The 27,192-nt window shown below is 44.6% G+C and overlaps 1 protein-coding gene across 2 annotated transcripts in view; it reads left to right on the top strand.

Moving 5' to 3' along the window:
• Positions 1-9,936: 9,936 nt before the first annotated feature.
• Positions 9,937-27,192, top strand: part of PNPT1 (polyribonucleotide nucleotidyltransferase 1) — a 37,896-nt gene continuing 20,640 nt past the window's right edge. Inside the window, exons 1-13 of one of the 2 annotated variants that reach the window (XM_081188534.1) lie at positions 9,937-10,144; positions 11,775-11,835; positions 12,002-12,076; positions 12,312-12,417; positions 12,901-12,950; positions 14,355-14,418; positions 14,506-14,553; positions 16,886-16,999; positions 19,562-19,748; positions 23,266-23,317; positions 24,382-24,439; positions 25,693-25,789; positions 26,693-26,795. In XM_081188534.1, coding sequence (XP_081044660.1) covers positions 9,957-10,144; positions 11,775-11,835; positions 12,002-12,076; positions 12,312-12,417; positions 12,901-12,950; positions 14,355-14,418; positions 14,506-14,553; positions 16,886-16,999; positions 19,562-19,748; positions 23,266-23,317; positions 24,382-24,439; positions 25,693-25,789; positions 26,693-26,795 — 1,203 coding nt within the window. In that variant the 5' untranslated portion in view covers positions 9,937-9,956. The remainder of the gene's footprint in view (positions 10,145-11,774; positions 11,836-12,001; positions 12,077-12,311; positions 12,418-12,900; positions 12,951-14,354; positions 14,419-14,505; positions 14,554-16,885; positions 17,000-19,561; positions 19,749-23,265; positions 23,318-24,381; positions 24,440-25,692; positions 25,790-26,692; positions 26,796-27,192) is intronic. The other variant, XM_081188535.1, reaches the window with a different exon arrangement.

The raw sequence follows: 27,192 nt of genomic DNA, 5'->3' as shown, positions 1-27,192 counted from the left end.
TCACTGAACATCACTTTCAATTCCTTATTTGCATATGTGGACCTGAGTGAAAACTATCTACAGTATCCCCTTGCTGGCCCAGGGTGAGAACTTCAGTACATAACATGCACAACAGGACTCAACGGTTTCTCTCCCTGAGCGCACCCCACACCTTTCCCAAACCAGCCCCAGAGGGAGCCCCCAGAATGACTTTAGGGGGAACGTAGAGGAGGAGAGGAGGGAAAATCCCATTGCACAAGTAGAAATCAATGTGCTGACACAATGAGTTAGTTGGCTTTAGATTTAGAGAGTTAGGTTAGTTCATGGAGGAGAGGACTATTCATGGCTTCTGTGCTGCCTCTGCTGTTATAGGCATCCATGCTTCTGAATACAAGTTGCTGGAAACCACAGGAGGGGACAGTGTTGCTCTTCTGCTCAAATCCTGCGTTTGGGCTTCCCAAAGGTATCTGAGTGGCCGCTGCCAGCAGCGGCGTAGCGTGGGTTGTCAGCACCCGGGGCAAGGCAAGTAATTTGCGCCCCCTAACCCAGGGCAAGGCAAGTAATTTGCGCCCCCTAACCCTACAAATCTATGCCTATGAATGATGGTCCCTCTCTCTCTCTCTTTCTCATATTCCAATTGATTCCCATTTCCGCCGATCGATCCCCAAAGCTCTCACCCAGCGAAATTCGTGCGTAATTACGCTTCGCCATCCCTAATCCTGCCGCTTCCACCGGGAAATCATGACGGTGCGTTTCTCCTCTCCAAACTTTCCCCGGCCCTTTGCCGGCCGGTGCAGCCCTTTTGGCTACGAGCTCCCCTCCTTCTCTGCCCACTTCCGACCCCCCCTCCCCGTCCAGCCTCCCTACCTCCTGAAAAAAGGCGCCGGCGCCAAGCAGGACACCCCCGCGGCCACCGGAGAGAGGCGGGGCTGAGGGAGGCGAGCCAATGGGCGAGGCGGGGGTAGGTGGCCACGGGGGCGGGCGCTGCCACAGTCCTCGGGTGGGCAAGGTAGGAGCAGGCAGAGGCTGGCCGGCCGCTCTGACAATAGGGGCGGGCCGAGGGCACGACGGGGCTGGGCCCTCTGGACTCGTGCCCCCCCAGATGTTGCGGCCGGTGCAGCCGGCACCCCTGGCACCCCCCACGCTACGCCACTGGCTGCAAGAACAGGATGGATTAGAAGGGCCATTGGCCTGATCCAGGAAGCTCTTCTAACGTGAATGTGGGACTCCTTGTTCCAGAAGCTAAATTTGTTCGGGGTGGGGGGCAGGCTTTTTAAAATAAATATACAGTGGAACCTTGAGTTGCAGAAGTAATAAATTTAATAAATAATAAAATTTTATTATAAATAAAACATATATTATATTGTATAAATAAAATAAATTTTATTTATACCCCGCCCTCCCCGGCCATGGTGGCTAACACCAATAGCCGGGGTGGCTAACACCAATCAAATCACAGTAAAAACATAATGGGGGGAAAGAAACAAAAACAAAACAAAACCAATTAAAAATACAGTGGTACCTCAGGTTACATACGCTTCAGGTTACATTTGCTTCAGGTTACAGACTCCACTAACCCAGAAATAGTACCTCGGGTTAAGAACTTTGCTTCAGGATGAGAACAGAAATCACGTGGTGGTGGTGTGGCGGCAACGGGAGGCCCCATTAGCTAAAGTGGTGCTTCAGGTTAAGAACAGTTTCAGATTAAGAACAGACTTCCGGAACAAATTAAGTTGTTAACCCGAGGTACAACTGTACAGGTTAAAATGCAATTTAAAATGAAGCCTCGTTTTAAAAGTAGCCGATAAATCAAGACCATAAGGGGAGGGAAACATAAGGGTCAGACTGAGTCCAAACCAAAGGCCAGGCGGAACAACTCTGTCTTGCAGGCCCTATGGAAAGATGTCAAGTCCCGCAGGGCCCTAGTCTCTTGTGACAGAGCGTTCCACCAGATCGGGGCCACGGCTGAAAAGGCCCTGGCCCTAGTTGAGACCAATCTAACCACCTTGCGACCTGGGACCTTCAAAATGTTGTCATTTGTAGACCTTAAGGTCCTCTGCAAGGCATACCAGGACTAACTGGTATCCTGGAGGCATGTCTGCAACTCGAAGCATTCGCATCCAGAAGTGCCGTGTCTGCGTAAGCGCACGGAGCGATTTAGCGCTTCTGCGCATGCGCGACTGGTGAAACCCGGAAGTAACCGTTCCGGTAATTCCAGGTTGCCGCGGGACACAACTTGAAAAGACGTAACCGGAAGTGGATGCAACATGAGGGATGACCGTATATATGCTGTAACAACTTTTGATGTAAAGATATAACAAGGTTTTGCCCATTGTCACTGCACCTCCATAAAAGAACGTAGGGGACCAAAAAAGTTTAATACAGTTGGGCATGCGGTTAACCAGCTAATTGGTGCCACCTAATGGTAGAGAAAGGGAATCTGTCGAGAAAGAGAGAAAGTTTGCGCAATTTAAAAGCCTTTTGTTTTCAGTACTTCTTGCTTTTGACAAACCTAGAGAGCATCTTAAAAAGCAGAGACGTCACCTTGCCAACAAAGGTCCGTATAGTTAAAGCTATGGTTTTCCCAGTAGTGATGTATGGAAGTGAGAGCTGGACCATAAAGAAGGCTGATCGCCGAAGAATTGATGCTTTTGAATTATGGTGCTGGAGGAGACTCTTGAGAGTCCCATGGACTGCAAGAAGATCAAACCTCTCCATTCTGAAGGAAATCAGCCCTGAGTACTCACTGGAAGGACAGAGCCTGAAGCTGAGGCTCCAATACTTTGGCCACCTCATGAGAAGAGAAGACTCCCTGGAAAAGACCCTGATGTTGGGAAAGATGGAGGGCACAAGGAGAAGGGGACGACAGAGGATGAGATGGTTGGACAGTGTTCTCGAAGCTACCAGCATGAGTTTGACCAAACTGCGGGAGGCAGTGGAAGACAGGAGTGCCTGGCGTGCTCTGGTCCATGGGGTCACGAAGAGTCGGATATGACTAAACGACTAAACAACAACAACAACTTCTTGCTTTTGAAGTCAGAGGTGATCAGGGCCCCTTCAGGTGTCCCCAGGAGGCAGTCACCAACTTAAATGGCTTTAAAAGATTTGACAAATTCATGAGGGACAAAGCCATCAATGGCTGCTAACCACTATGGCAAATGAATGAAGTGGGATAACATAATGACTACATAATTTACGTAATCACTTATGTAAATTACATTAGTAAGTAATAAATTAAGTAGTTTATTTAAGTAATTAAGTAAATTAATAAATTAAGGAATTTTCACAACAGTAGGTGGTGAGATGAATAACATAGGTTTTTTGAAGAATACAACCCGCAGAAACAGGGCTGCATGTGAAAAATACAGGGCGAATCAGGAGACCTTGCCTTCTTACATCCTTACTACCATCATTAACTCATTGTTTTCTGGCTTCCGTTCATCCAGCCCTTCTGCACTGAGTCCTTGTACTCAGACACTTGGTACTCCCAGACTAAATCCCACCCAAATAATAGCGACAAGGACATAACAGTAAATTCAGGTTGTGCTATTAAAGCTCTTGCACAACAAACTTGCTTTCCCTACACACACACACCAAAACAAAATAGGGATTTTTGCAATAAGGAAAGTGACTAGGAAATGAATTGGAAAGTGTGGGATAATGGTTGCTTAATGCACTGTCACATAATTTCTCCCAGAAACAAATCACAATGTATGCTCAGTAAATAGCAAACATTGTCTAACCTCCCCATAAACTTTGTGCAGGCAAATCAGAATGAATGCCCAAGAAACAGATTGTCTGGGAGCAGCCATTGTTTTTATACAGTGTTTTTGAGATCTCAATTAGTGCACAAGACGGCTGAATGAAGTTAATAAACAGAGAGGCCACCTATGTGCAGAGATAATTTTTTCCCTCCCCAGGCTAGATCTAATTAAACCAAAAAACACAGCAGATGAGACTGACACGACCTCTTCGATCTTCCATAAACCAGAGAGCAATTAAAGCAGCTTCCCTATCAATAAGAAGTGAATTATTGATCATCAAATGTCACTCACCCATGGTAGATGCTCACCAGCTTGGACTCAAAATTACCTTCCACAATATGATCTCAGAATGTGGTGCCTTAATCCTGTTGCCCTGATGCAGAGCAGACTTGGAACGGTCCTTTATTTCAGAATGCATCAGTCAGGTTAATAGTTGGCGTTTGCCCATTTTCACTGCTATGGAAGGTCACTCCACTTACGCTCTCTTCCAGTGTGGTGTAGTGGTTAAGAGCGATAGACTCGTAATCTGGGGAACCAGGTTCGCGTCTCTGCTCCTCTACATGCAGCTGCTGGGTGACCTTGGGCCAGTCACACTTCCTTGAAGTCTCTCAGCCCCACTCACCTCACAGAGTGTTTGTTGTGGGGGAGGAAGGGAAAGGAGAATGTTAGCCGCTTTGTGACTCCTTCAGGTAGTGATAAAGCAGGATATCAAATCCAAATCCAAACTCTTCTTCCAGGGATGAGGGACCCGTGGCCCTCCAGGTGTTGTTAGACTCCAACTCCCATCAACCCCAGCCACCATGCAAAGAGGTCAAGGATGGTGGGAAATGTAGTCCAGCAACTTGTGGAAGACTACAGGTTCTCCGTTACTGTTCAATACGTCAGCTTTGCATTTATTCCCTATCTTCTCTGTTCTCTATGTTTGTGTATGAACCAACTGATGATGGCACTTCACCCATCTTATCAAATGCACACTAGTTCACAAAACCTTGGGCTGCAATAGATCTGTTAATATTCGGTGGGGAGCACAGCACACTTTTTCATATTTTCATATTTCATATTTACACACATATATACATATATATATACACACATACATACCGAATCTGACTTTTAGAATCATAGAATCATAGAGTTGGAAGAGACCACAAGGGCCATCGAGTCCAACCCCCTGCCAAGCAGAGTGATGTAAGTGATGCTCCAAAAATGACACCAGTGCTCTGCCAATTGCTTGCAAAATATATGTAAGCCGCAAGCAATAAATAAAATGAAAATGAAATAGCTTCCAGCTATTTCTGCATTGTTATAGATATAGTTATTTCAGACTAGCTCGATAGGAAGTGAAGTTAGTTTTGTAAGTTGGAGGTGGGAGGTCAGTCTGAAAGACACTGCAGATTCCTTCAAAACCTATTCCTTCCACCCCCATCGTTCTGCCCAGACACTGAGGTCCAGTGCCGAGGGCTTTCTGGTAGTTCCCTTGCTGCGAGAAGCCAAGTTACAGGGAAACAGGCAGAGGGCCTTCTCGGTAGTGGCACCTGCCCTGTGGAACGCCCTCCCGCCAGATGTCAAAAAGAACAACAACAACCAGACTCTTAGAAGACATCTGAAGGCAGCTCTGTTTAGGGAAGCTTTTAATGTTTGATGGATTACTGTATTTTAATATTCTGTTGGAAGCCACCCAGAGTGGGGTATAAATAAATTGTTGTTGTTGTTGTTATTTATGGGAGGCTAGAATCTATAGGAGGAAGCTTGTGGAATGGCCTTAACTGCTCAGCTAAGTTCCCGCCATTTGCATTTTAAAAGAGTAATTGCAATAAATACAAATGGGGAGGGGGCTTTCCACACCTTGCCTAGTAGGATGCCACATCATCCTAGGCTGGAGAACAATAGGCCAAGGGGGCTTTTGTGTGTGAGAGAGAGAGGGGGGGGGAGTTTTGGATTATGTTGGAAGCTGGGCACACAGAGGCTTGCATTGCTCTGTGCTGGGATTCCCTGGAAAACTTAATGGAGAAGTGAGGTCTGTTGGGAGTGTTAATGCTGTGAGCCCTCCATCCTATACTCAGGCTGCATATAAGTGTAAATAAAGCCACATATCCTCAAAGATACCACGGCCACTGACCTTCATTCTAAAGTAACCACACCTCAGTAAGCCAGACACCCATAGAGTCTATTGCTGTTTCGAGATGGAAGTTTCGTGCAACTGTATAATGCACATCAGCTAGTACTAATTTAATCATGTGTGAAGTCCGATACTGTCACAATTGTTGCTTTGAGCTCACATTATTCTGCTGTCTGAGCATGAATGAACAATCATCTCTGGTCTCCAGCAAGAGAGCTATATAACTTTACACTTCATGGAAAAATAAATATCTTTTTTAAAAATAATAATAAGACTTGCCCGTAATGTATCATACCTTAAGCACACACAAGCATAATTAAAAACATTTTTGCTTTCCATAGTACACCATAAAGTTGGTATATAATACTCAGCTATTAAGTCTGTCTCTTTTTTTAGGGTTGCCAGCTTTTCAGCTGGCTACTGTAGCTCTGTATCTTCAATTGAAGTTGGGCATTTAGTGTCACCAATCCCATGCTGAGGAATACGCTTCTAGCAAAGGTTCAACAGGCATCCTTGATTTTAAGTTTCATGTGCCCCTTTCATGTTGACAGGTCTCTTCAGTTGTTGCTGTTTTTTTTCCCCAAGATGCGCCAATCATTATTTTTGTTGTTTTTAAGGTATATGATTTTTTTTGTAGAGTCGTACCTTGGATCTCTTGAAGACAGGAGTGCCTGGCATGCTCTGGTCCATGGGGTCACAAAGAGTTGGACACGACTAAACAACAACAACCTTGGCTCTTGAATGCCTTGGCTCCCAAACAAATCGGCTCCCCAACGATTGAAACCCAGAAGTGAGTGTTCCGGTTTTCGAAAGATTTTCGGGAGCCGAATGTCCTGCAGCCAATCAGAAGCCACGCTTTGGTTTCTGAACGTTTTGGAAGTTGAATGGACTTCCAGAATGGATTCCATTCAACTCCCAAGGTACGACCGTACATGCAAATTTTATATAGAAAATAATATATTATATTTTAAATTTCCAGAGTTTACTTCATATAAAGGAGCTTGATAACTTTCAACAGCTTAACATGAGCTTATGATAATAAATTTCACTCAGTTTTGTACTAATTACCCTTCTTTTAGCTATTCTATTTACGTTATATTACATTATTTGTACATTTGCTCTTGAACAATATTTCCCCTTGAAATGACTTGAACAAACAAAGTTCTTCCCTGTCCTTTTTTGCCTTAGTGGTGTTACCCCAGTTCTTTGGTTCGTTTTACTAATCTATAAAAATCAACATTGGGTGGTTCTCGGTGACCTGTTTCCTGAATTGCTTGCAGAGAGATTAGATGATGTTGGCTATTTAATAAGCATTAATTCTGATTTGTTTGCAGGGATGTTAGATGACGTGTCAAAGCAAGTGCTTATCCCACACATTCCGGTACACATTCCCAACCACGAAAGTGTGATCCGGGGGATGGGTTTTTGAGCAAGACCTCCTTATCAACTCCCCTCCTCAGTGGGCAGGAGTTTCAACAATTTGATTTAACGCAAGCCATAGGGCTGTGCTAACAAGACACAGAGTCACATTATATTTGGAACAACACAAAATGTCTTCACCACACCTAAACAGCAACAGTTGCAGGTGTTGTTTGGCATCTTCAAAGAAGAGATAGTGACTCTGCTTATATAGTGTTATGTACTGAGTTGAATAGGATCCAAACTGAAGCAGTCTGATTGGTCCTAGAACAATAGGATCCAAATTGCAGCAGTCTGATTAGTCCTAGAACAATAGGATTCAGAATGCAGCAGTCTGATTGGTCCTAGAACAATGCAGCAGTATGATTGGTTGGCAGGAACCACCCAATCCTGCTCCAGATTGAAGTGAATCCACAACCTGATTGGCTTACAGTAGAATTCCGGAATTAGCCAATCATGTGCAGCCCATTGTGTAAATAATGTATATAAAGCAGATACTGTGAGGGGACTTTCATTCATTCCTCCTCACCACTATGAGCTGAATAAAGAGCATGAAATCACTTTGCGACTCTGAGTATATTTCATATAGATACCGGTTTATTAAGTCTGAATAAGTAGTTGGAAGGCTTCGTTTAGAAAGTCAAGTGAACCCTTAGTCACGCAGGCATGTCCAAAGTCCGTTTCGGGGGCCTAATCCGGCTCACCAGTCGGTTTAATCTGGTCCCTGTGGCAGTTTAATCTTTAAAAAAGCACAACAAATATGGTTTGGGTAAAATCCCAAAAAAAGGTCATCAACTTCGGTTGGCCCTTTGGTCAGCTCTCATGGCCCTTCACTTCATCAAATCTGGCCCTCTTTGGAAAAAGTTTGGACACCACTTAGTGGCACAAACTCCACTGAGAAATCTGTGCCGCCTGGATGTCACTACATCCCTTTTCTGCTCCACAAGCCTTTGTGCCCGTGTCTGTGTCCAGCCTTGCAGGCAGATCCTAATGTGGATTTTTATCCCCTCCTTGTTCCTGATGTAGATCTTTACTCATCCCTTCTCAACATCAAAAAAACGAAGATCATGACCACTGGTCCCATTACCTCCTGGCAAATAGAAGGGGAAGAAATGGAGGCAGTGAGAGATTTTACTTTCTTGGGCTCCATGATCACTGCAGATGGTGACAGCAGCCACAAAATTAAAAGACGCCTGCTTCTTGGGAGAAAAGCATCTTAAAAAGCTCACTGGAAGGACAGATCCTGAAGATGAGACTCCAATACTTTGGCCACCTCATTAGAAGAGAAGACTCCCTGGAAAAGACCCTGATGTTGGGAAAGATGGAGGGCACAAGGAGAAGGGGACGGCAGAGGACGAGATGTTTGGACAGTGTTCTCGAAGCTACAAACATGAATCTGACCAAATTGCGGGAGGCAGTGGAAGACAGGAGTGCCTGGCGTGCTCTGGTCCATGGGGTCACGAAGAGTCGGAAACGACTAAACGACTAAACAACAACAAATTTAGCAGGCTAGGGAGTTATCAGGAGGACCGAAGCTCAAATGCTGTTTAAGGCTTTCTTCCCATATGGAGAAGTCTAAATCCAGGGAAATCCTTCATTGATGATGCAGACATCCTCAGAGCCTGGAGATATGCAGTCGTGTATCCATAGCAGTGAACATAGGAGAAATGACCGCTAGGAGGACTGCAGAGAGAATAGCTGGGGAAACCTAGCCAGATGGGCAGGGTATAAATAATAATTACTATCCTTAGTATTAAAACATGTCTCTCCCACATTGGTCTCTACAGCCACAGCAGGCGCTGCAACTGTCCAGTAGCTTGACCTCACCCCCAAAGACACAAGCCTCCACTGTCTCCCAACACAAATGGATGCCAGCACAGTTTAGAGATGCAGAAGTAGATAATTCCAGCATTTCCCAAACTTGGGTGCCCAGCTGTTTCTGGACTACAACTAGCAAGACCAATAATCGGGGTGATGGGAATTGTAGTCCAAAAAGCAGCCAGAAACCCAACTGATTTACAGACACACAAAAAAGTTTCAATAAAGTTTAAATAAAAAAATTCCTTCCAGTAGCACCTTAAAGACCAACTAAGTTAGTTCTTGGTATGCGCTTTCATGTGCATGCACACTTCTTCAGATACCTGAAGAAGTGGTATCTGAAGAAGTGTGCATGCACACGAAAGCTCATACCAAGAACTAACTTAGTTGGTCTTTAAGGTGCTACTGGAAGGAATTTTTTTATTTTGACTATGGCAGACCAACACGGCTACCTATCTACTCAATAAAGTTTGTAATTCAAAACCAAAAAAACTACAGCACCCACAATTCTTTGCGGGAATGAACGCGCATGGAACCTCTGCTCCGCCGCGCCACTTGCCAGGAACAGGAGAGAGCCAGAAAACGCCGCCGGCGTTCTAAGTCTCCTCCCATTGGCCCAGCCGCGGCATCGGGCCGGCCACTGAGGGGCGAGCTCCGGCGCGTGCGCACTGCCGCCGGCTTCTCCTTGGCTTTCGGGGAATCGAAATCGAACCTCGGCACCGCTCCGTTCTCATTGGTCCGCCCCTTTCCTCGCCCCTTTTGCCGGCGGTTTTATCTCGGGGAGCCAATCGGCTTGCGCCTTAGTGCGAAGTGAGTGCGGGGTCGGAGGTCGCGCTTTGCCGGGCGACTGTGGTGTCATGGCGGCCGCCAGCGCAGTCTGCCTTTCGTGGCTGAGGCGGAGGGCGAGCGCTTGCCGGGGTAGCGGCGCCATGGGGCCCTGGCTGAGGGGTCCGGGCTGCCTCCGCCTGGCGCGGCTGGCTCGGGCTCGAGGCCTGTGGAGCTCTGCCGGAGGCCCCAAAGCGGTGTCTGTGGACGTGGGGGGCAGGTAAGGAGCGGTGTGTGATCCTCTTCATTTCCTCCAGGGTTTAAAACCTACCAGGGTTCAGCCTTGGAATCCGTTCCCAAAGCCGCGCCTGACTCCTGGGGGTGTTTGATGTTGCCTCTGCCCACGTGCAGAGTGTCTTTGCCCTCACCGCCTTGCATAGTGAAGAATCACAGAATGACAGGGTTGGAAGAGGCCTCCTTTGAAGATATGGTGGGTTGTAACAGTCTGCCTGCAGTTGGGAATTTATTTATTTTTGTAATCATTTTTATTAATTTTCCATTTTTGCAATATTGTATCATAACAAATAATTCACTACTTCAAGAGTTTTCCCTCCCCCCCTCGGACTTCCCTCAACCTCCTTCTCTGGTTTATTTTAACATAGTATTATTTCCTGCATGTCTTCATTCCATTTGTTTTTAACATTTGATCTTATGTTGTTGTTTAGTCGTGGTGACCCCATGGACCAGAGCATGCCAGGCACTCCTGTCCTCCACTGCCTCCCGCAGTTTGGTCAAACTCATGCTGGTAGCTTCGAGAACACTGTCCAACCATCTCGTCCTCTGTCGTCCCCTTCTTGTGCCCTCAATCTTTCCCAGCATCAGGGTCTTTTCCGGGGAGTCTTCTTTTCTCACGAGGTGGCCAAAGTATTGGAGCCTCAGCTTCAGGATCTGCCCTTCCAGTGAGCACTCAGGGCTGATTTCCTTCAGAATGGAGAGGTTTGATCTTCTTGCAGTCCATGGGACTCTCAAGAGTCTCCTCCAGCACCATAATTCAAAAGCATCAATTCTTCAGCAGTCAGCCTTCTTTATGGTCCAGCTCTCACTTCCATACATCACTACTGGGAAAACCATAGCTTTAACTATACGAACCTTTATTGGCAAGAGGGTGACCTAGTCCAAACGAATCTCAACGTGCAGTCAGTCCCCCAAAATCCAATATTTGAAACCATACTGGACACCGCTTAGCTTTGCAAATGTTCTTGTGGTTTTGATATTGCTGCACCACGCCACTATACTTTTCCATTTCTTTTCCAGAGAAGGAGCAACCTTGAGTTTGGTGCAGTTTTAATGTTTGTCCGCATAGCTTTTTTGCCACTCGCAGGGATCACTTTGCGATGTGGGTAGGGGAAAGATAAAAGGGGAAAAAATCAAGGTGGAAGCAGAAACATGTTCCCACGCTGCTGTCACTTCTGAGCAGGTGGGGAAAAAACATCAGTCCTGACTTAAAACGTACAAATAGGCATCCAAACAAGATTGATGATAAGACATGTGTTCAAAGGTCGAAAGCGCTTTTCTTAATTGTTAATGTGAGCTGGTAACGTTTATTTCATTTTTGCTGTTATATCTGCAAGATATATATGTATATAAATATGAGCAAAACTTTTGCAGAGAGACTGTTCCCTCACAGCTGACCAGCTTCAGATTTATAGTAAAATGAAAGTTTTTCTAAACGTGTGGAGTGCATTTTTTCATACTTTCTACCTACAGCATTATGAAATTATGAAAGCAGCTGCAGGCATTTGCAGGGTGTGTTTGCCTGTCAGCTGAATAATGCAGCCCCTTGCCGCACAGATCTAAGAGAAATATAAATTTTCACATAATGAAACTTTTCTTTAATTTCCTTTCTTCAGAAAATTAGAAATCTCTTCTGGAAAATTAGCCCGATTCGCTGACGGATGTGCTGTAGTACAGGTAGAAAATTATTCAATAACCATATACCATTGAAATTGTTTCAATTGTTTGATACATTTTGCCTATCTTTCCAGAAATATAGCAGATATAGAGATTGATATCTCATTGCTCTGTACTGAAGAAGTGTGCCTAATACCTTTCTCCCCCTCTTTTTAAAAAAATTAAGCTAGGTGATACATCAGTGATGGTGACAGCGGTCAGTAAAACGAAGCCTTCTCCATCTCAGTTCATGCCTTTGGTGGTGAGTAGCACTGAAGTATTTAACATAATGCATAGCTTTGCATAAAATTATACTAGTTTGTTATAATGCAAATATCTTTCAAAGAACCAAGTTAAAACATTTCTAGACAAACGCCTATAAAATTATTTTATTGGTCTGGGTGAATCAGATAAACTGGATTGGTATCTTGTGATTTTCTACAGTGTCCTGTGCTTAATAAAATAAAAGGGAACAATAATATTGTCTCTTATGTAAGGTTGACTATCGACAAAAAGCTGCTGCAGCAGGAAGAATTCCTACCAATTATCTGAGAAGAGAACTGAGCTCTACCGATAAAGAAATTCTTACAAGCAGAGTAATAGGTATGTACTATAAGTCTGAGCTGTGTTCTATTATAACTATTCCAATAATTTCTTGGAAATTTGAAAAGGGGGACTTTGTTTTTAAAGGCTTTCCCCATGATGCAGTAGTTTCTTAATATATTTAGGGGAAATTGTGCCTTAAGTTCTACTTACCTTGGGATGACATAAACCTGATCCTAAGCATTCTAACCTGGACGCAAATCTTATTGATTTCAGTGGACTGGCTTCCAAGGTAATTGATGAGCCCTGCATGCATTTCTTCCATGGAAACCAATGATACTAATTTCTTGCTTGGATACGATCTTCATGTGTGCCTGGATCCCAGGAGATGGTCTTTGGGAGACGGTCCTGCTTTGCATCAGGGGATTGGCTTAACTGGTTTTATGTCCCCATCTGCTGCAGTGTGAATAGCTTGTGAAAACAATTAGACATTGAGAGAGAGAGAGAGAGAGATGACCTTAAATATTTAATACTGTTTTACAGATCGGTCCATTAGACCACTCTTTCCAGCAGGCTACTATTATGATACACAGGTAAGTTACTTCGATCACTTCTTACTTCTAGCTTAGTTCCTAGTGTGATGTTAGCGTGATACCACTATTAAATAGCTGCTTTGTATGTTGCTACTAAAGAAATGTGGGAAATATCACTCTGGGTTGGATCCAGCGTTAAAAGAACTTCATTCATGAGATCCTCCCGCTGGAGGAAGAGAGGAAGGCAATCTTTGCCGATTCCTCCATCTCTCTGGCCCCCATGGAAAACTCCCTAAGCAGTGGGGGAGGGGGTGTTAGGGGCTGCATGAGATAGGAAATGTCACCCGCCTTACCTTGCTTCCTCCAACAGAAGACTTTGCTGGGTCTCAGTGTTTTCCATGAATGGAAGGAGACCTTCTGTACATGGAAGGGATGCTGTGGATCTAGTTAGCCTCCCTGTGAGAGGCCGCACTGTTGAAATAGTCAGTTGTCTTCTCTTTCTATAGTATATTAGAAAATAATTGATGAGAAACATAAGGGACCCAAAAGGTATTTATTAAATGAAATATCTTAAAACTTTGGCTCTGGAAAAATCCCTCTCCTAAATTTTTAAATAAGGCAGAAATGAATAACATCACTATTGGGCAACAAAACTTTAACAATCCAAAAAGCAAGCAGCAATAATAAATAATCAGCAGGGCATTAAGGGGAATCAACCCCACAGTACGTTGGGGAAACCTGACAGATAGGAACCTCTGTTTTTTTGTTTTTTAAATGAACAATTTTTCATGGGGGAATTAAAAGAACGTAAAGATGGTCTTCCTGACACATCTTTGTTGGGAGGGCAAATCCAAAACATGAGTGTGTGTGGAAGAACACATGTAAGGCGATAGTCCTTACCTAAACGTTAGCAATGACCTTTATATTTGCAGATAAATTTATTTATTCAACTTCCATAAGTGCACAGTCTATAACGGGAAATGCCCAGCTAAGTTGTACTCTATGAGTAGACCACATTTAAGTATTTTAACTCCATTGATTTAATTTGTTCTACTCTGAATATGACAAACTTTGATTGTCACCCAACACCTTGAATAATACTAGCCTTTGTGTGCTGCTTGGATATAGGGTGTTACCATGTCTGTTTAGAGTGTGGCTGAGCTTTTCTCCCCCCCCCCCCCCGCCCCTGAGGTTTTGTCTCCTTCCTTAAGCAGCTGTACTTTGCCTTGAGCTTTTTGAAAAGAAATCTAAACGTGCAACTTCTGGGCAACCGTGTGCCCAGTTGCGGGTAGGAGCTTACCTGTTGGAATTTAGATAACCACAAAGAACGCATCGTTGGGAGATGCCTCATTGGAGACTGAGCTAAAGACATAGCCGCACTCCAGAGTAATCCTGGTACCTCCATATACATGAACAGGGCTGCTACATGAAATCATGCACCAACTTTTCTTTTTATTTCCCCAGATCCTTTGTAATCTTTTGGCTGTAGATGGTGTCAACGATCCTGCGGTGCTGGCCATCAATGGAGGTAAAAACATTTTTTGTAAATAAGACTAGTTAGTCTTAGCAAAACGGTATAAAGAGTTTTCAAGTAATGCATCTCAATTACTTTTAGCTTCCGCAGCCCTTGCTTTGTCGGATATTCCATGGAACGGTCCCATTGGTGAGTAAAGATACATTAACTTTAATTTAGCATTGGTTTGAAAACGCATGGCACAAGTTTATGAGAAATGAAAGCAAACCTCACCAGTTTGAAGCTGTAAAGTTAAGAAGAAGAAAAAAAATCCAGGCACCATGAAGGCTAGAAATATTTAGAGGCTAGATTACATTGTGTCCCCCCCCCCCCGGGATGGATTTTAAGTTGTGTTTTTTTGGGTTGTGGACTGCCGAAACCCGGAAGTACCGGAATGGGTTACTTCTAGGTTTCGGCAGAAGCGCCAAATCGCAACCCGCACGTGTGCAGACACAGGTTGCGAACGTGCATCCCGCACAGATCACGTTCACAACACAAACACCCACTGTATAAAAGAATGGGTAAATAAAAGTTGTAATGAATCATAAGAGCCAGTTGCTAGGGGTCAAGGTCCCTTCACACACAGAAACACTCAGTAAAATATTTGAGGGGGCCAGCCCACCCACCCCCCACCCCCGTTGATGAGCATTGCCATTCAAATGGTGTGCTTGTATGCGTCTTGTGATCGATTATGTGGCGTGGACTTACCTCCCCCCCCCCCCATATTATTCAAGGTTGCACCCCTGTAATGAATATTTGGAACTCCTCAAGAGATGTTCTGCCTCTGAGCTGGTTTATTAACGTTCTATCTAGATTAGTCTTGCTTCAGTCTTGTAAGAGCATCCTTGTAGCTGCAAGATTGGCCAGTTCCAAAGTAGACGGTCTTTATTGTTGCATAGCTATTGGCAATTAAAGCTTCATTTGAAAACAAGTAGCACACAGACATTAGCTGCAAACAATATAAACCTGATTCACTTGTACAGCAAAACGCCCATACATATAAATAGACAGATCACATGTGAGCAGGGTCCCTTAAAGACTTGAATAGGCCAGGTAATGATACCTCCCATCATTCTGTCTTCCCTTTTTTGTCCTGTCACTGGACTCAGGGCCAGTTCAGTACTTGCTGAGGAGCATAATAAAGTGTAATACTGTGGCCAGATTTTTCAGGGCCCACTTTATTCCCTCTTGCACATCTTTCATGGCTTTCTGTTTGGTTCCTCTGGGCTCTTGTCCTGTTGGGGTTTTTTGGCAGATCTGTGCCAGCAGTGAATTAACATTCAGTCTGTGCAACCTGTGTAGTGATTTGCTCCTGTCCTTCAGCACAGTGGAGTTCTGCTTCTTCTTTTTTTTAAATATAATTTTTAATATTTTATTACATACTGAGAGCCAGTGTGGTGTAGTGGTTAAGAGCGGTAGTCACGTAATCTGGGGAACCGGGTTCACGTCTCCACTCCTCCACATGCAGCTGCTGGGTGACCTTGGGCCAGTCACACTTCTCTGAAGTCTCTCAGCCCCACTCACCTCACAGAGTGTTTGTTGTGGGGGAGGAAGGGAAAGGAGATTGTTAGCCGCTTTGAGACTCCTGAAGGGGAGTGAAAGGTGGGATATCAAATCCAAACTCTTCTTCTTCTTCTTTTAACATATCATTTTCAACAGTAATTGAACATACTTTTACATCTTATTCAAATTTTTGACTTCCATCAATCCTGTCTGAAAATTTTCCAATCTAATCTCTCAGTATGCATTTCTTATCTTCCCTATTACATTTCAAACTCATAACCAATATCTCTGTCTTTTTCTACTTTGTAACACTTCGTATTTCTCCTTACAAAACTTCTTGTAGTCCTACTAGCGTAATTTGTTGTTTACAGTTGCTCTTCAAGTAATTCATATACTTCTTCCAATCTTCTGTAAATCTCTGGTCCCGCAGGTTTCGAATCCTTCCTGTCATTTTGTTCAATTCTGCATAGTCCATTAATTTCATCTGCCCAGTGGAGTTCTGCTTCGTCTTTACTTGAACAGCTGTCCAACCTCTCCTTGCTGTATCAAAAATTGCTTTAGGAACTCATTGCAGTTTGCTGTGCAGCAAGGGAGGGGGCTCTAAATTGCCCCCTGGGAACTAGTCCCTCAGTTTACCACGTACTATGTACTACGTAGAGCGCAGTTTGCCTGCTGTCAAAGCACAGATAGACCAAGTTGTATTGTACTTGTTTGAGCAGAGCTAAATCCTCATCAGTTGTGTCCAGTACAGGCAAACTAAGGGTAGGCAGCTCTCTTAGAGGTGCAGCTGCTGAAATACTCGTGTGTGACAGTAAAATCTCTTGAATTAATCAATTGTCAAGCCCTACGCAGTTCTCCCAAACCGCATTAGCTTTTCCGTGTTAAAAGCACATCTGAAAAGTAATCTCACAAGCTAGTGTTGCCTTAGTTGCAAAAAGCTAACTGACGGAATATCTTAATTTATGGAGTATCTTCTCAGGTGCTGTGAGGGTAGGACTGATTGACGGCGAAGTTGTTGTGAATCCCACACGAAAAGAAATGTCATCCAGCACTTTGGATTTAGTGGTCTCTGGAGCCCCTCGTAGCCAAATTGGTAAGTGATTCAAATGGATTATTTACTAGTAAAATGGCCAGAGTATGGTATGAAGCCATTTTATGCTATTTTAAAGCTAAGCAGGTGTCAGCCTTATGATTATTGTTATTACTGGTATCCCATTTATTTATATTCCAACTTTTTCCCTAAAATGGACTTAAGGTAGCTTACAGCTAAAAATTTTATGGACTGTTTTTTCCCCCACCTGTGCTTAGCTGTTAGTAAGAACAGGAAAAAAATCAGTACAGTGGTACTTCAAGTTACAAACACCTCAGGTTACAAATGCTTCAGGTTACAAACTCCGCTAGCCTGGAAGAGTTACCTCGAGTTGAGAACTTTGCCCCAGGATGAGAACGGAAATTGTGTGCCGGCGGTGCAGTGGCAGCAAGAGGCCCCATTAGCGAAAGCACGCCTCTAGTTCAGAGCAGTTTCAGGTTAAGAATGGACCTCTGGAATGAGTTAAGTTGGTAACTAGAGGTACCACTGTACTTAAAAATAGCAAAATATTAATAGAATATCACAGCACCAGCCCTTTCCTTAAAAACTGTCGGTTCCCAAAAGCCTGCTGGAACCAGAAAGTCTTCACCTGCCATCAGAAGGACAGCAAGGAGGGAGCCAGCCTAACCTCTCTAGGAAGGGAGTTCCAAAGTCTGGGAGCAGCCATCAAGAAGGCCCTCTACTGCATCCCTGCCAAACCTGCCTGCGAGAGTGGCAGCACCGAGAGAAGGCTTAGATGGAAGGCTCTTTCGAAAACCTGTGTGCGACCCTCTCCAAGGACTGGTTCACATACACATATTCATCACTTGATGACTAGCATGTGTGAGTCAGCAACCACAGATCGAAACACTGCAGTTAGACTTCATGTATCACTTTAGATAACTTCAGGTGCAATAATTCCTGGTTCTTGCATTGAACATTGAGGGGCTGAGAGATGTGTTGAAGGACTTTGATGTGTATGAGCCAGTTCTAAACTTAAGTGGTTTCCTGATTCCTCAGTTTTGAGGTCATTCACTAAATTTATCAATTGGGCTGAAGCTTTGTAGGTAGGATTTCTTTAAATCAATGATGCAACCACACTTGGAAAACCGTGTACATTTCTGGCTGCCTTACCTCAAAAAGGACATTGTAGAGTTGGAAAAGGGTAACCAAAATGATCGAGGGAATGGAGTAACTCCCCTATGAAGAAAGGTTACAAGATTTGAGACTTCTTAGAAAAAGGACGATTAAGAGGAAACATGATAGAAGTATAAAATTACACATGGTAAGGAGAAAATGAATAGAGAAATGTTTTTATCACTCGCAGAGCTAGAACTTGGCAACATCTAATGAAGCTGAGTGTTGGAAGATTCAGGATAGGCAAAAGAAAATACTTCTTCACACAGCACATGGTTAAACTATAACATTTGCTCCCGGGAGAAGCAGTGTTTAGGGCTTGGCAATATCTGGTTTTCAACATTGTGATATATCACCAGCAAAGCATCGTGATATACTGATATATCATTGTGGTTGGAATAAGGATGGAGCTATGCAGAGGCATTGGCTGGCTTCACGTTTTTCCCCGCATCGTGATTTTTGCCAGTGATTCGCTGCCCTCTGCAGGAGTCAGGAGAGCTGAGCTGGCAGAGTTAGCAGGGAATGTAGGAATCGAGAGAAGCATTGCCTGGCTTCACAGTTTCCCCCACATTCTGGTTTTTTTACATAGCGCGTGCACACACAAACACGCGATTCAAGATACATTGCCAGATCAAGAATTATGAAACTGGATCTGATATCACAATATGGACGTCAAACCAGTTTTGGACAATATATTGATATATCGCCCAGCCCTAGCAGTGATTGCCACCAGCCTGGATGACTTTAAAATATTATTATTATTATTATCATTATTATTATTAATAACATTTATTTATACCCCACCCTCCCTGGCCAGAGCCAGGCTCAGGGCGGCTAACACCAATAAAATCACAGTAAAAACATAATAGGGGGAAAAGAAAAAGAAAAAAACCAATTTAAAATGCAATTTAAAATGCAGCCCCATTTTAAAAGTAGCCGATAAATCAGGACCATAAGGGAAGGGAAACATAGGGGTCAGACTGAGTCCAAACGAAAGGCCAGGTGGAACAGTTCTGTCTTGCAGGCCCTGCGGAAAGCTAAGCATGGAAGATAAGGCTACAACGGCTATGATCTGTCTCCGCTGTGGTTGCCAGTTGCTGGAAAGCTCAGGAGGGGAGACTGCTGTTGGGCTCAGTTCCTGCTTTCAGGCTTTCCACAGGCATCTGGTTGGTCCCTGTGAGAACAGGATGGTGGACTAGATGGATCCAACAGGCTGTTGCATTAAAACGACTGTGTGTGATGTCTCATGGCTTACTGCTTCTACTTTGTCAGGATCAATGTCATAATGAAATGACCTGCATTGCGAGAGTGCAGGTTAAGTTGTTAGCTTCTGTTTTCAAAATCCACACTGGCCGTTTGGGTTTCTCTGTGAATATTGGTTGATAGCTGAAACGTATCAGTCAAAGACAGCTGTGACTGACTTTCCCATCTCTCAACTTGAATCAATAGTGATGTTGGAAGCTGCTGCCGAGAACGTATTGCAGCAGGACTTTTGCCATGCTATCAAAGTGGGCGTGAAGCACACCCAGCAAATAATTCAAGGCATACAACAGCTGGCAAATGAACAGGGCGTTGCCAAGAGAACTGTGCCGAAGCTATTCACTGCTCCTGAGCAGATCGTGGAATGTGCAAAGCAGTAAGTACACAAAAGGTTTTCTGGGCTACGTGGGCTGCAACTGCAGATATAGTAGCTGAATTTAGGGTTTCCGTATTTTAAAAAATCTAAAATACACCTACGTAAATTTTCATCCACCTTCAAAACACAACACAAGCTGCTATGATATGGAAAGAAAAGGATATATTAAAACTGTTCCACTCATATGCTAAATAAGAGTCCAGCTCTTGATCACTTTCTCTTCCGTTTGGTACCCTTTACTAATTATATTTGTGTTAGTAATTGCCTTTCTTTACTGATCCTCCTTTGTACGTAGGAGCCTAAATTGTGCTGGTAAAAATAGGCTTGCTTAATCCTTGGTGAATGTGAAATTCCCTGAAATTCTGAAGCTGTGGAAGAAAAAAACAGTTTGGTTTGGGATATGGAGGGATATGCAATATTTCGTTTTTAGGACTGCCCCTCCTCTGCAAGGACCCAGGGATGGACAACCTGTGACCTTCTGGGTGATGCTTTTTCCCAACACCTTCATTCCTGACCACTGGGCTTGCAGGCTACCCATCTCTGCTTCTGGGAACGCAACAGGCAGAGCAGAGCAAGGGATCTGAACAGAATGTTAAAACCTTTTCACTGTGTGCTTCCCACCATCCTTGTCCTTAGCTAGCACTGCTGTCGAAACAGTGTCTCACAAAATACTGCTCAGCAATGACAGTGGTGCTTTTCATCTTGGGAAATTTTCAGTTTTGTAGCTGGCAGAATCTTTTGATCTATTTGGCCCCTGTCCGCCCAGCTGCTGATGTTGCCTTCTGTCTCTGGACACGAAAACTGGACAGAGCTGGCCGCCAGGATAACAAGGCACACAAATTTCCTTTTTTAAAAAAAGTGTTCTCCCCCCCCCCCCCAGCTGCCACTGGGGCTTAAAGTGGGTTGTATTAAAAAATATCAGCATTAAGTGAAAGCAACTTCTTAGTTCACCGTCTCTGTAAAGGCAGTTGGGCTGTCTTTTATGAATTATGAATAATTCTTGCCCCATGGTTTATTTTAATTAAAGAAGAAGCCCTTTTTTTCTTTTTAAGGAAAAAAATTATTTGTGTCAAGCTGCGTACAGTCATACCTCAGGTTAAAGTAGCTTCGGGTTGAGCGTTTTCGGGTTGCGCTCCGCGGCGACCCAGAAGTAACAGAACGCATTACTTCCGGGTTTCGCCGCTCGCACATGCGCAGGCGCTCAAAATGACGTCATGTGCAGATGCGGCAAATCGCAGCACGTGCAGACGCAGGTTGCGTTCGCTTCAGGATGCGAACGGGGCTCTGGAACAGATCCCGTTCGCATCCTACGGTACCACTGTATTTCACTTGGCACATGTGGTCCAATAACTGAAGAGAGCAAGAATGGTGTTTTCATACGCATGTAGTCTGGAGGAAACCTGCTATTGAATCATCTTGAACTTCCACCCTCTTCTTCACAACCACCCTGAGCAATATTTTGGGAATCTGCCTTGAACAGAGAGGCTGCGAAGTGTTGGAGTCTGTCCAACATCTTTGCATCAAAGTGAGGATTGAAGATAAATTGAGTAACGAATCGGAACACCCAAGTACATGGCAGGGGTTGAAAAGGCATAAGGAGTAGAAGCAAAAATCTGACCTACGCTGAGTGAGGCTTTTTCTTCTTCTTTAAAGCAATTGTACTTTTTAGATCTATAAAGTGAAACATAGTCTCAGCCATGAGACACCTTATAGCCAGGCTTCCTCAACCTTGGCCCTCCAGATGTTTTGAGACTACAATTCCCATCATCCCTGACCACTGGGCCTGCTAGCTAGGGATCATGGGAGTTGTAGGCCAAAAACATCTGGAGGGCCGAGGCTGAGGAAGCCTGTCTTATAGCGGTCTTATCTTATGTTTTCTGGTGGGGTGCTCTTTCTTCTGTTGCTTCATGACAAATAGGCTTTCTTTCATACCTGTCTGCAACAGCATTCAATCGTTCTTTCCACTGTACAGATTGGAAAGCTAGTGCCCCAGTAAAAAGAATAAGCTGGAAATTCTCCTTGTAAATTTCACCTGTGCTGTAGAAAACCAGGTGCTGGCCTTAGACAGGTAATTCCCTCTCGGCCTCAACCTTCCCATCTTCAGTATGGGCACAACAGCTTTTGCCGAAGTAATTACAGCACTGTTGCAATTTGGCTGCAGTTCCATTGTGTTCCGAGTGCCTAAGACGTCATGTTGGTAGTCTTCAGGGTCGCATCGCATGCTGACTTTGTGTATTGCATTAGGACTGTGTATTGTTCTAGATCTAATTGCCACTCAGTCCTTGTGAGTGTTGTTGCTTATGCAGCCAAAACAGCAACAGCCATGTGTAAGAGGGGGAGGTATTATTGGACTGAGGTTTGCAGAAAGACAATAAAATATTTAGGGTGGAAAGAGACACACCCACCCAAAACAGCCTAATGACAGCTAAACATCTTCATTGAGTGATTGACTGTTGGAATGGGGAGGGGATTATACTGCCGCTTCCACCCCCACCCCCAACATTAACCTAAGATTGGGGGTTGCTCTGAAGAGCTGCCAGCCTTTGACTTGCATTGCTCTATAAAATACCTTGTGCCCCGACAGCATTACAGTGGTACCTCGGGTTACAGACGCTTCAGGTTACAGACTCCGCTAACCCAGAAATAGTGCTTCAGGTTAAGAACATCGCTTCAGGATAACAACAGAAATTGTGCTCCGGCGGCAGCAGGAGGCCCCATTAGCTAAAGCGGTGCTTCAGGTTAAGAACAGTTTCAGGTTAAGAACGGACCTCCGGAACGAATTAAGTACTTAACCCGAGGTACCACTGTATTTAAATAAAACAAGAGCAGCGGTGTTGTAGTGGTCTGGTGCCCACTATTCTGCTCTAGTTTTCTCTGTAGCGGTTCATAGGATGAAGCAGAAAGGGTAAGCTTCCTCACTGTTTAACTGATGGAAATGGCAAGGCTTCTCTTTGCCTGAGAGGCCTCCAACATGTGGGACTCAGGTGGGCAAAATGTGTTGCAGTCGTGCTTCTTTTCATCTTCTTGGCACAGCTGTTTGATTTTTGCGGTCTGCTTCAAGGCAGATTGGGATCCTTCTGGAGACAGAATATATGAGGTACCAGAGAAGAACTGTCACTCGGGCCTTGGCCTGTCTGGCTAGGATTTATGTGTAGCACCTGTTATTTTCTCTGTTTGTCCTGTGTTGCTGCTTTAAATGTCATGGGGATGAACCAGGTTGGCATTCAGATACAGTGGTACCTCCAGTTGAGCTCCTAATTAGTTCTGGAGGTCCGTTCTTAACCTGAAACTGTTCTTAACCTGAAGCACCACTTTAGCTAATGGGGCCTCCCGCCACCACTAGGCCGCCACCGCGCGATTTCTGTTCTTGTCCTGAAGCAGAGTTCTTAACCCGAGGTACTATTTCTGGGTTAGCGGAGTCTGTAACCTGAAGCGCCTGTAACCCGAGGTACCACTGTATGATTTGGTTATAATTTTTCGTCTTTCTCTTTTCTCCCCCACCTTCCCGTGCTTGAAGCCTTGCATCTGGAAAGATCACTGCTGTGTTTTCCGACTTCACGCATGATAAAGTGAGTATTTAAATTCATTTTGGTTAAATTGCGCCTGAATCAGGCGGGTTTTCGCTGTTTGGCTTCAGCCAGTTTAAAGAGATGCACACACAACTGTCTAGGTATTCTGCTCTGAATTTGTTCCTCTTGTTAGATGAAATGTAAATGACAATGCAAAGAACCCTTCTGCCCACTCACTTACTGTAGCCTCAATTGGCCTGCTCCCTTCTGCACCACAGTGCCCTCCCATCCCGATCCAAAGAACAAGAAGTGTATCTCCAGAAGCCTTCTCCTGCTTTATTCCTTCCTAAGTTTGAGGGCCAGGGACGCGGGTGGCGCTGTGGGTTAAACCACAGTGCCTAGGACTTGCTGATCAGAAGGTTGGCGGTTCGAATCCCCGTGACGGGGTGAGCTCCCGTTGCTCGGTCCCTGCTCCTGCCAACCTAGCAGTTCGAAAGCACCTCAAAGTGCAAGTAGATAAATAGGTACCGCTCTGGCGGGAAGGTAAACGGCGTTTCCGTGCGCTGCTCTGGTTCACCAGAAGCGGCTTAGTCATGCTGGCCACATGACCCAGAAGCTGTACACCGGCTCCCTTGGCCAGTAAAGCGAGATGAGCGCCACAACCCCAGAGTCGGCCACGACTGGACCTAATGGTCAGGGGCCCCTTTACCCTTTACCTTTAAGTTTGAGGGCCAGCATAAAATGGTAACCGCCTGCATATGGTGGGAATTAAAAGTGTTCCCCATCGGTGGTGCCAGCATGGAGAAATTGCATGCACTGGGAGAAAAGCTTTTTCAGGTTCCCAGCTAGATCATACATAAGCAGAGTTTGGATGGTCATCTGTTATGTATGATCGAGTTGAGGTTCCTACATTACCTGGAGTTGGGCCAGGTAACCCTCGGGGTCCCTTCCAATGTTACAATTCTATGATCACATCTACTGAGTGGCGTGACTCTCTAGGGAAGTGTCTTTCTATGGCCTCTGCATGCTGATGTACGTTAGCTCCCAAGCGTAGGATGCGCAAGAGATTCTATAGCTCATCTTAATAAAATTCAGAATGTGTCAATGGATATCTTACATCCTAGATCTCAAGAGATGAAGCAATTAACAAAATCAGACTTGAAACAGAAGAGCAGCTGAAAGGTCAGACACACTCATAATTGACTATACTATGTTCTAAAATGTTTTACTTTGCCAGGGTTTGTCTTACAGTTCTGCGTTCGGCAGTCAAACATTTTTTCATGGACTTGGGGATACAGATATTTGCAGCAGCCTGGTTCTTACTCAGATGGTGAAGCTGCGTCGGGGCTGTACCACTTATGATGGGGGGGGGGTGTCACATGACCAAATGCTTCTTGCCTCATTTCTTAACATTCTCTGCAAATTGAAAACCAGATTGACATCCAGTGGGGTGGGAGGCTGGATTGGATTTTTAATGAGGAGCATTGGGTCGTATGTACCCCTGCTTTGCGATCCAAAGAGATAAATGTGTCTGGGCAGAATTGCACCCATGAGAACTAAGCCTACGCTATAGTCCTCCCTGTTGTGGATGTTGAAGATGAAGATGCTGAAGACAGAAGCATGTACCCCCACCCCAGACCAGTCTTCCATTCTGACATCCAAAGGCACTGAGAATACTCTTGGCTAGTGTTGGGCTGTGTACTGTGTACCTGCTTAATTTAAAGAGACAGAAACCAGCCAGACACTGTAATCCAAACCCCCTTTGTGCCTGTGTGTGTGTGTTATGTGGACGTGTCCCTGCCCATGGGCTCATGCCAGCTTCACTCCACTGGTGCAGAGCTCACCATTCTGCCCACCAAACATGCAGGTGGACAGTAGTGTCACCAGCAGGATCCCTGTAGGTGAGGAGCAACATTTCAGGAGAGGGGCTGAGCCCCACTACTGTCCCATGACAGCACTAAGGATAATCCGTGTGTCGGCTCCAGACTGGTGCAGCTCTTTGTCTTCATCTTATGGCCCAGCCATTCTCTTAGGTGCTTTGATCATCAAACCTGCCAATGCCAGTGTGGTGTAGTGGTTAAGAGCGGTGGACTCGTAATCTGGTGAACCGGGTTCGCTTCCCCGCTCCTCCACATGCAGCTGCTGGGTGACCTTGGGCAAGTCACACTTCTTTGAAGTATCTCAGCCTCACTCACCTCACAGAGTGTTTGTTGTGGGGGAGGAAGGGAAAGGAGATTGTGAGCCGCTTTGAGACTCCTTAAGGGGAGTGAAAGGCGGGATATCAAATCTAAACTCCTCTTCTTCTTAACTGAAAATTTAAAGCAAGTTGTGACACCTACTGTCACAAATTCCTTTTACTTCCCTTCTAGTCATATAGTTGGGGGGAATAAGCATTGTGTTTTAGGTTTCGTTTCAATTTTCTTCTTTCTTTCTAGAAAAGTTCCCGGAAGCGGAGTGTTACGAAATCATGGAATCTTTTAACGTCGTCTTGAAAGACGTCTTTAGAAATCTTGTTCTGAATGAATACAGGAGGTAAACATGGTGTTTTCCGGGTCGCTGTGTTTAAAACAGGTTCTTCCGCGGAATAAGGACACTGAAAGACCGAATGCAGCAGCATCTTTGCACCAGTTTGCAGTGGTCTTGCGTACCAAGCAGCTTCTACGTGGTTCCTTTAAGGAATGGATGCTCACACACATAGAACTATCAGTATGCTCCTACTTTGTGGTACATAGGTCCTCGTCTTGTTTGCTCATCTCTTTAAGCCCATAGTTAAGCTTAACTATGGTTTAAAGGTGAGCACACAACATGCTGGGAGCACAAGGCTAAAAATTTCAGGTGGTAGGCAATTCCAGGAGCTAAGGCTCAGTGCTTACCCCCCTTACTTGCCCACTGAATTTAATATATCTGACTTCTGAGTAGGCCTGGTTAAGAATGTGCTATTAGCGAAACAAAAGCAGCAGTAAGCCCAGGAACAAACCTTAGTTACAGCTTGTGGTTTGTTTGGAGGGAGACAAGCTAACAGCCCTGGTTTGGATGTAACGCTAGGCCATGTCACGGTTTCACTCCCAGCAATACATCAGGAGCAGGAGAGGAACAAATTGCCTGTGGTTTTAGTGCTGTGCACCAGTCTGCTTTATACTGTGGTTTAAATCGAAAGGCCTTAAATCATGGTTTTGTTTGAGTATGTTTAAAAGCAGTGTTGTGACCAAGGCCAAAACCTGCTGTCTTTGGGGCCTAATTTGACTGTGGCTTCAAATGTGTGCACATCAGGCTGGACTAGAGGCAAGGTGGGTAGCCACAATCATCCCTTTCCCCCAGTTATAGCCATAATAATACTTGCACTGGACTCCAGATATTCATGAATGCAGGCCAAATCTAGAGCCGAGGTGAGAGGAACCCGTGGAAACTGTCCTCTCTGCTGCTTTATTCCCATAGATGTGATGGTCGAGACTTGACTTCACTTAGAAACATCACTTGCGAGGTGGACATGTTCAAAACACTTCATGGATCAGCGTTATTTCAGAGAGGCCAAACCCAGGTATTCACTGATCTTCCTTTATCCCCCCCCCCTTTTTCCGTTTTTTATTTTACTCAAAAATAAAAATACTGTGGTTCAGTGGCCGTGGGTCAGCAACTAAAATGAAATTTACGAAATGGACTTAGATGGTGCGGATAAGCTCCTGAAGACCATCCTGAAATAAACTTGATTCTTTATTTGAATAAGTGCAAAATCATTCCTAACTTTCTCCGAGCGTGCTTATAAAATTAGAGTACACGTACATTCTGCATCACTATTAAAAACCGCACTGTGTGGGGGATGTGTGAGTCAGTGAATGAAAAGGTTCCCCGTGGGCGAATTGCTTAAAATAACAGCATCTATGAATCAGACCTGCTGCTCTGCTTAAATTGAAGGGTGATAAATTCTCATATATATA

This window comes from Podarcis bocagei (genome assembly GCF_964188305.1).
Source record: "Podarcis bocagei genome assembly, chromosome: 3".
Classification (NCBI taxonomy): Eukaryota; Metazoa; Chordata; class Lepidosauria; order Squamata; family Lacertidae; genus Podarcis; species Podarcis bocagei.
The sequence above is the reverse complement of the archived record's forward strand: the minus strand, read 5'-3'. Positions and strand labels throughout refer to the sequence as shown.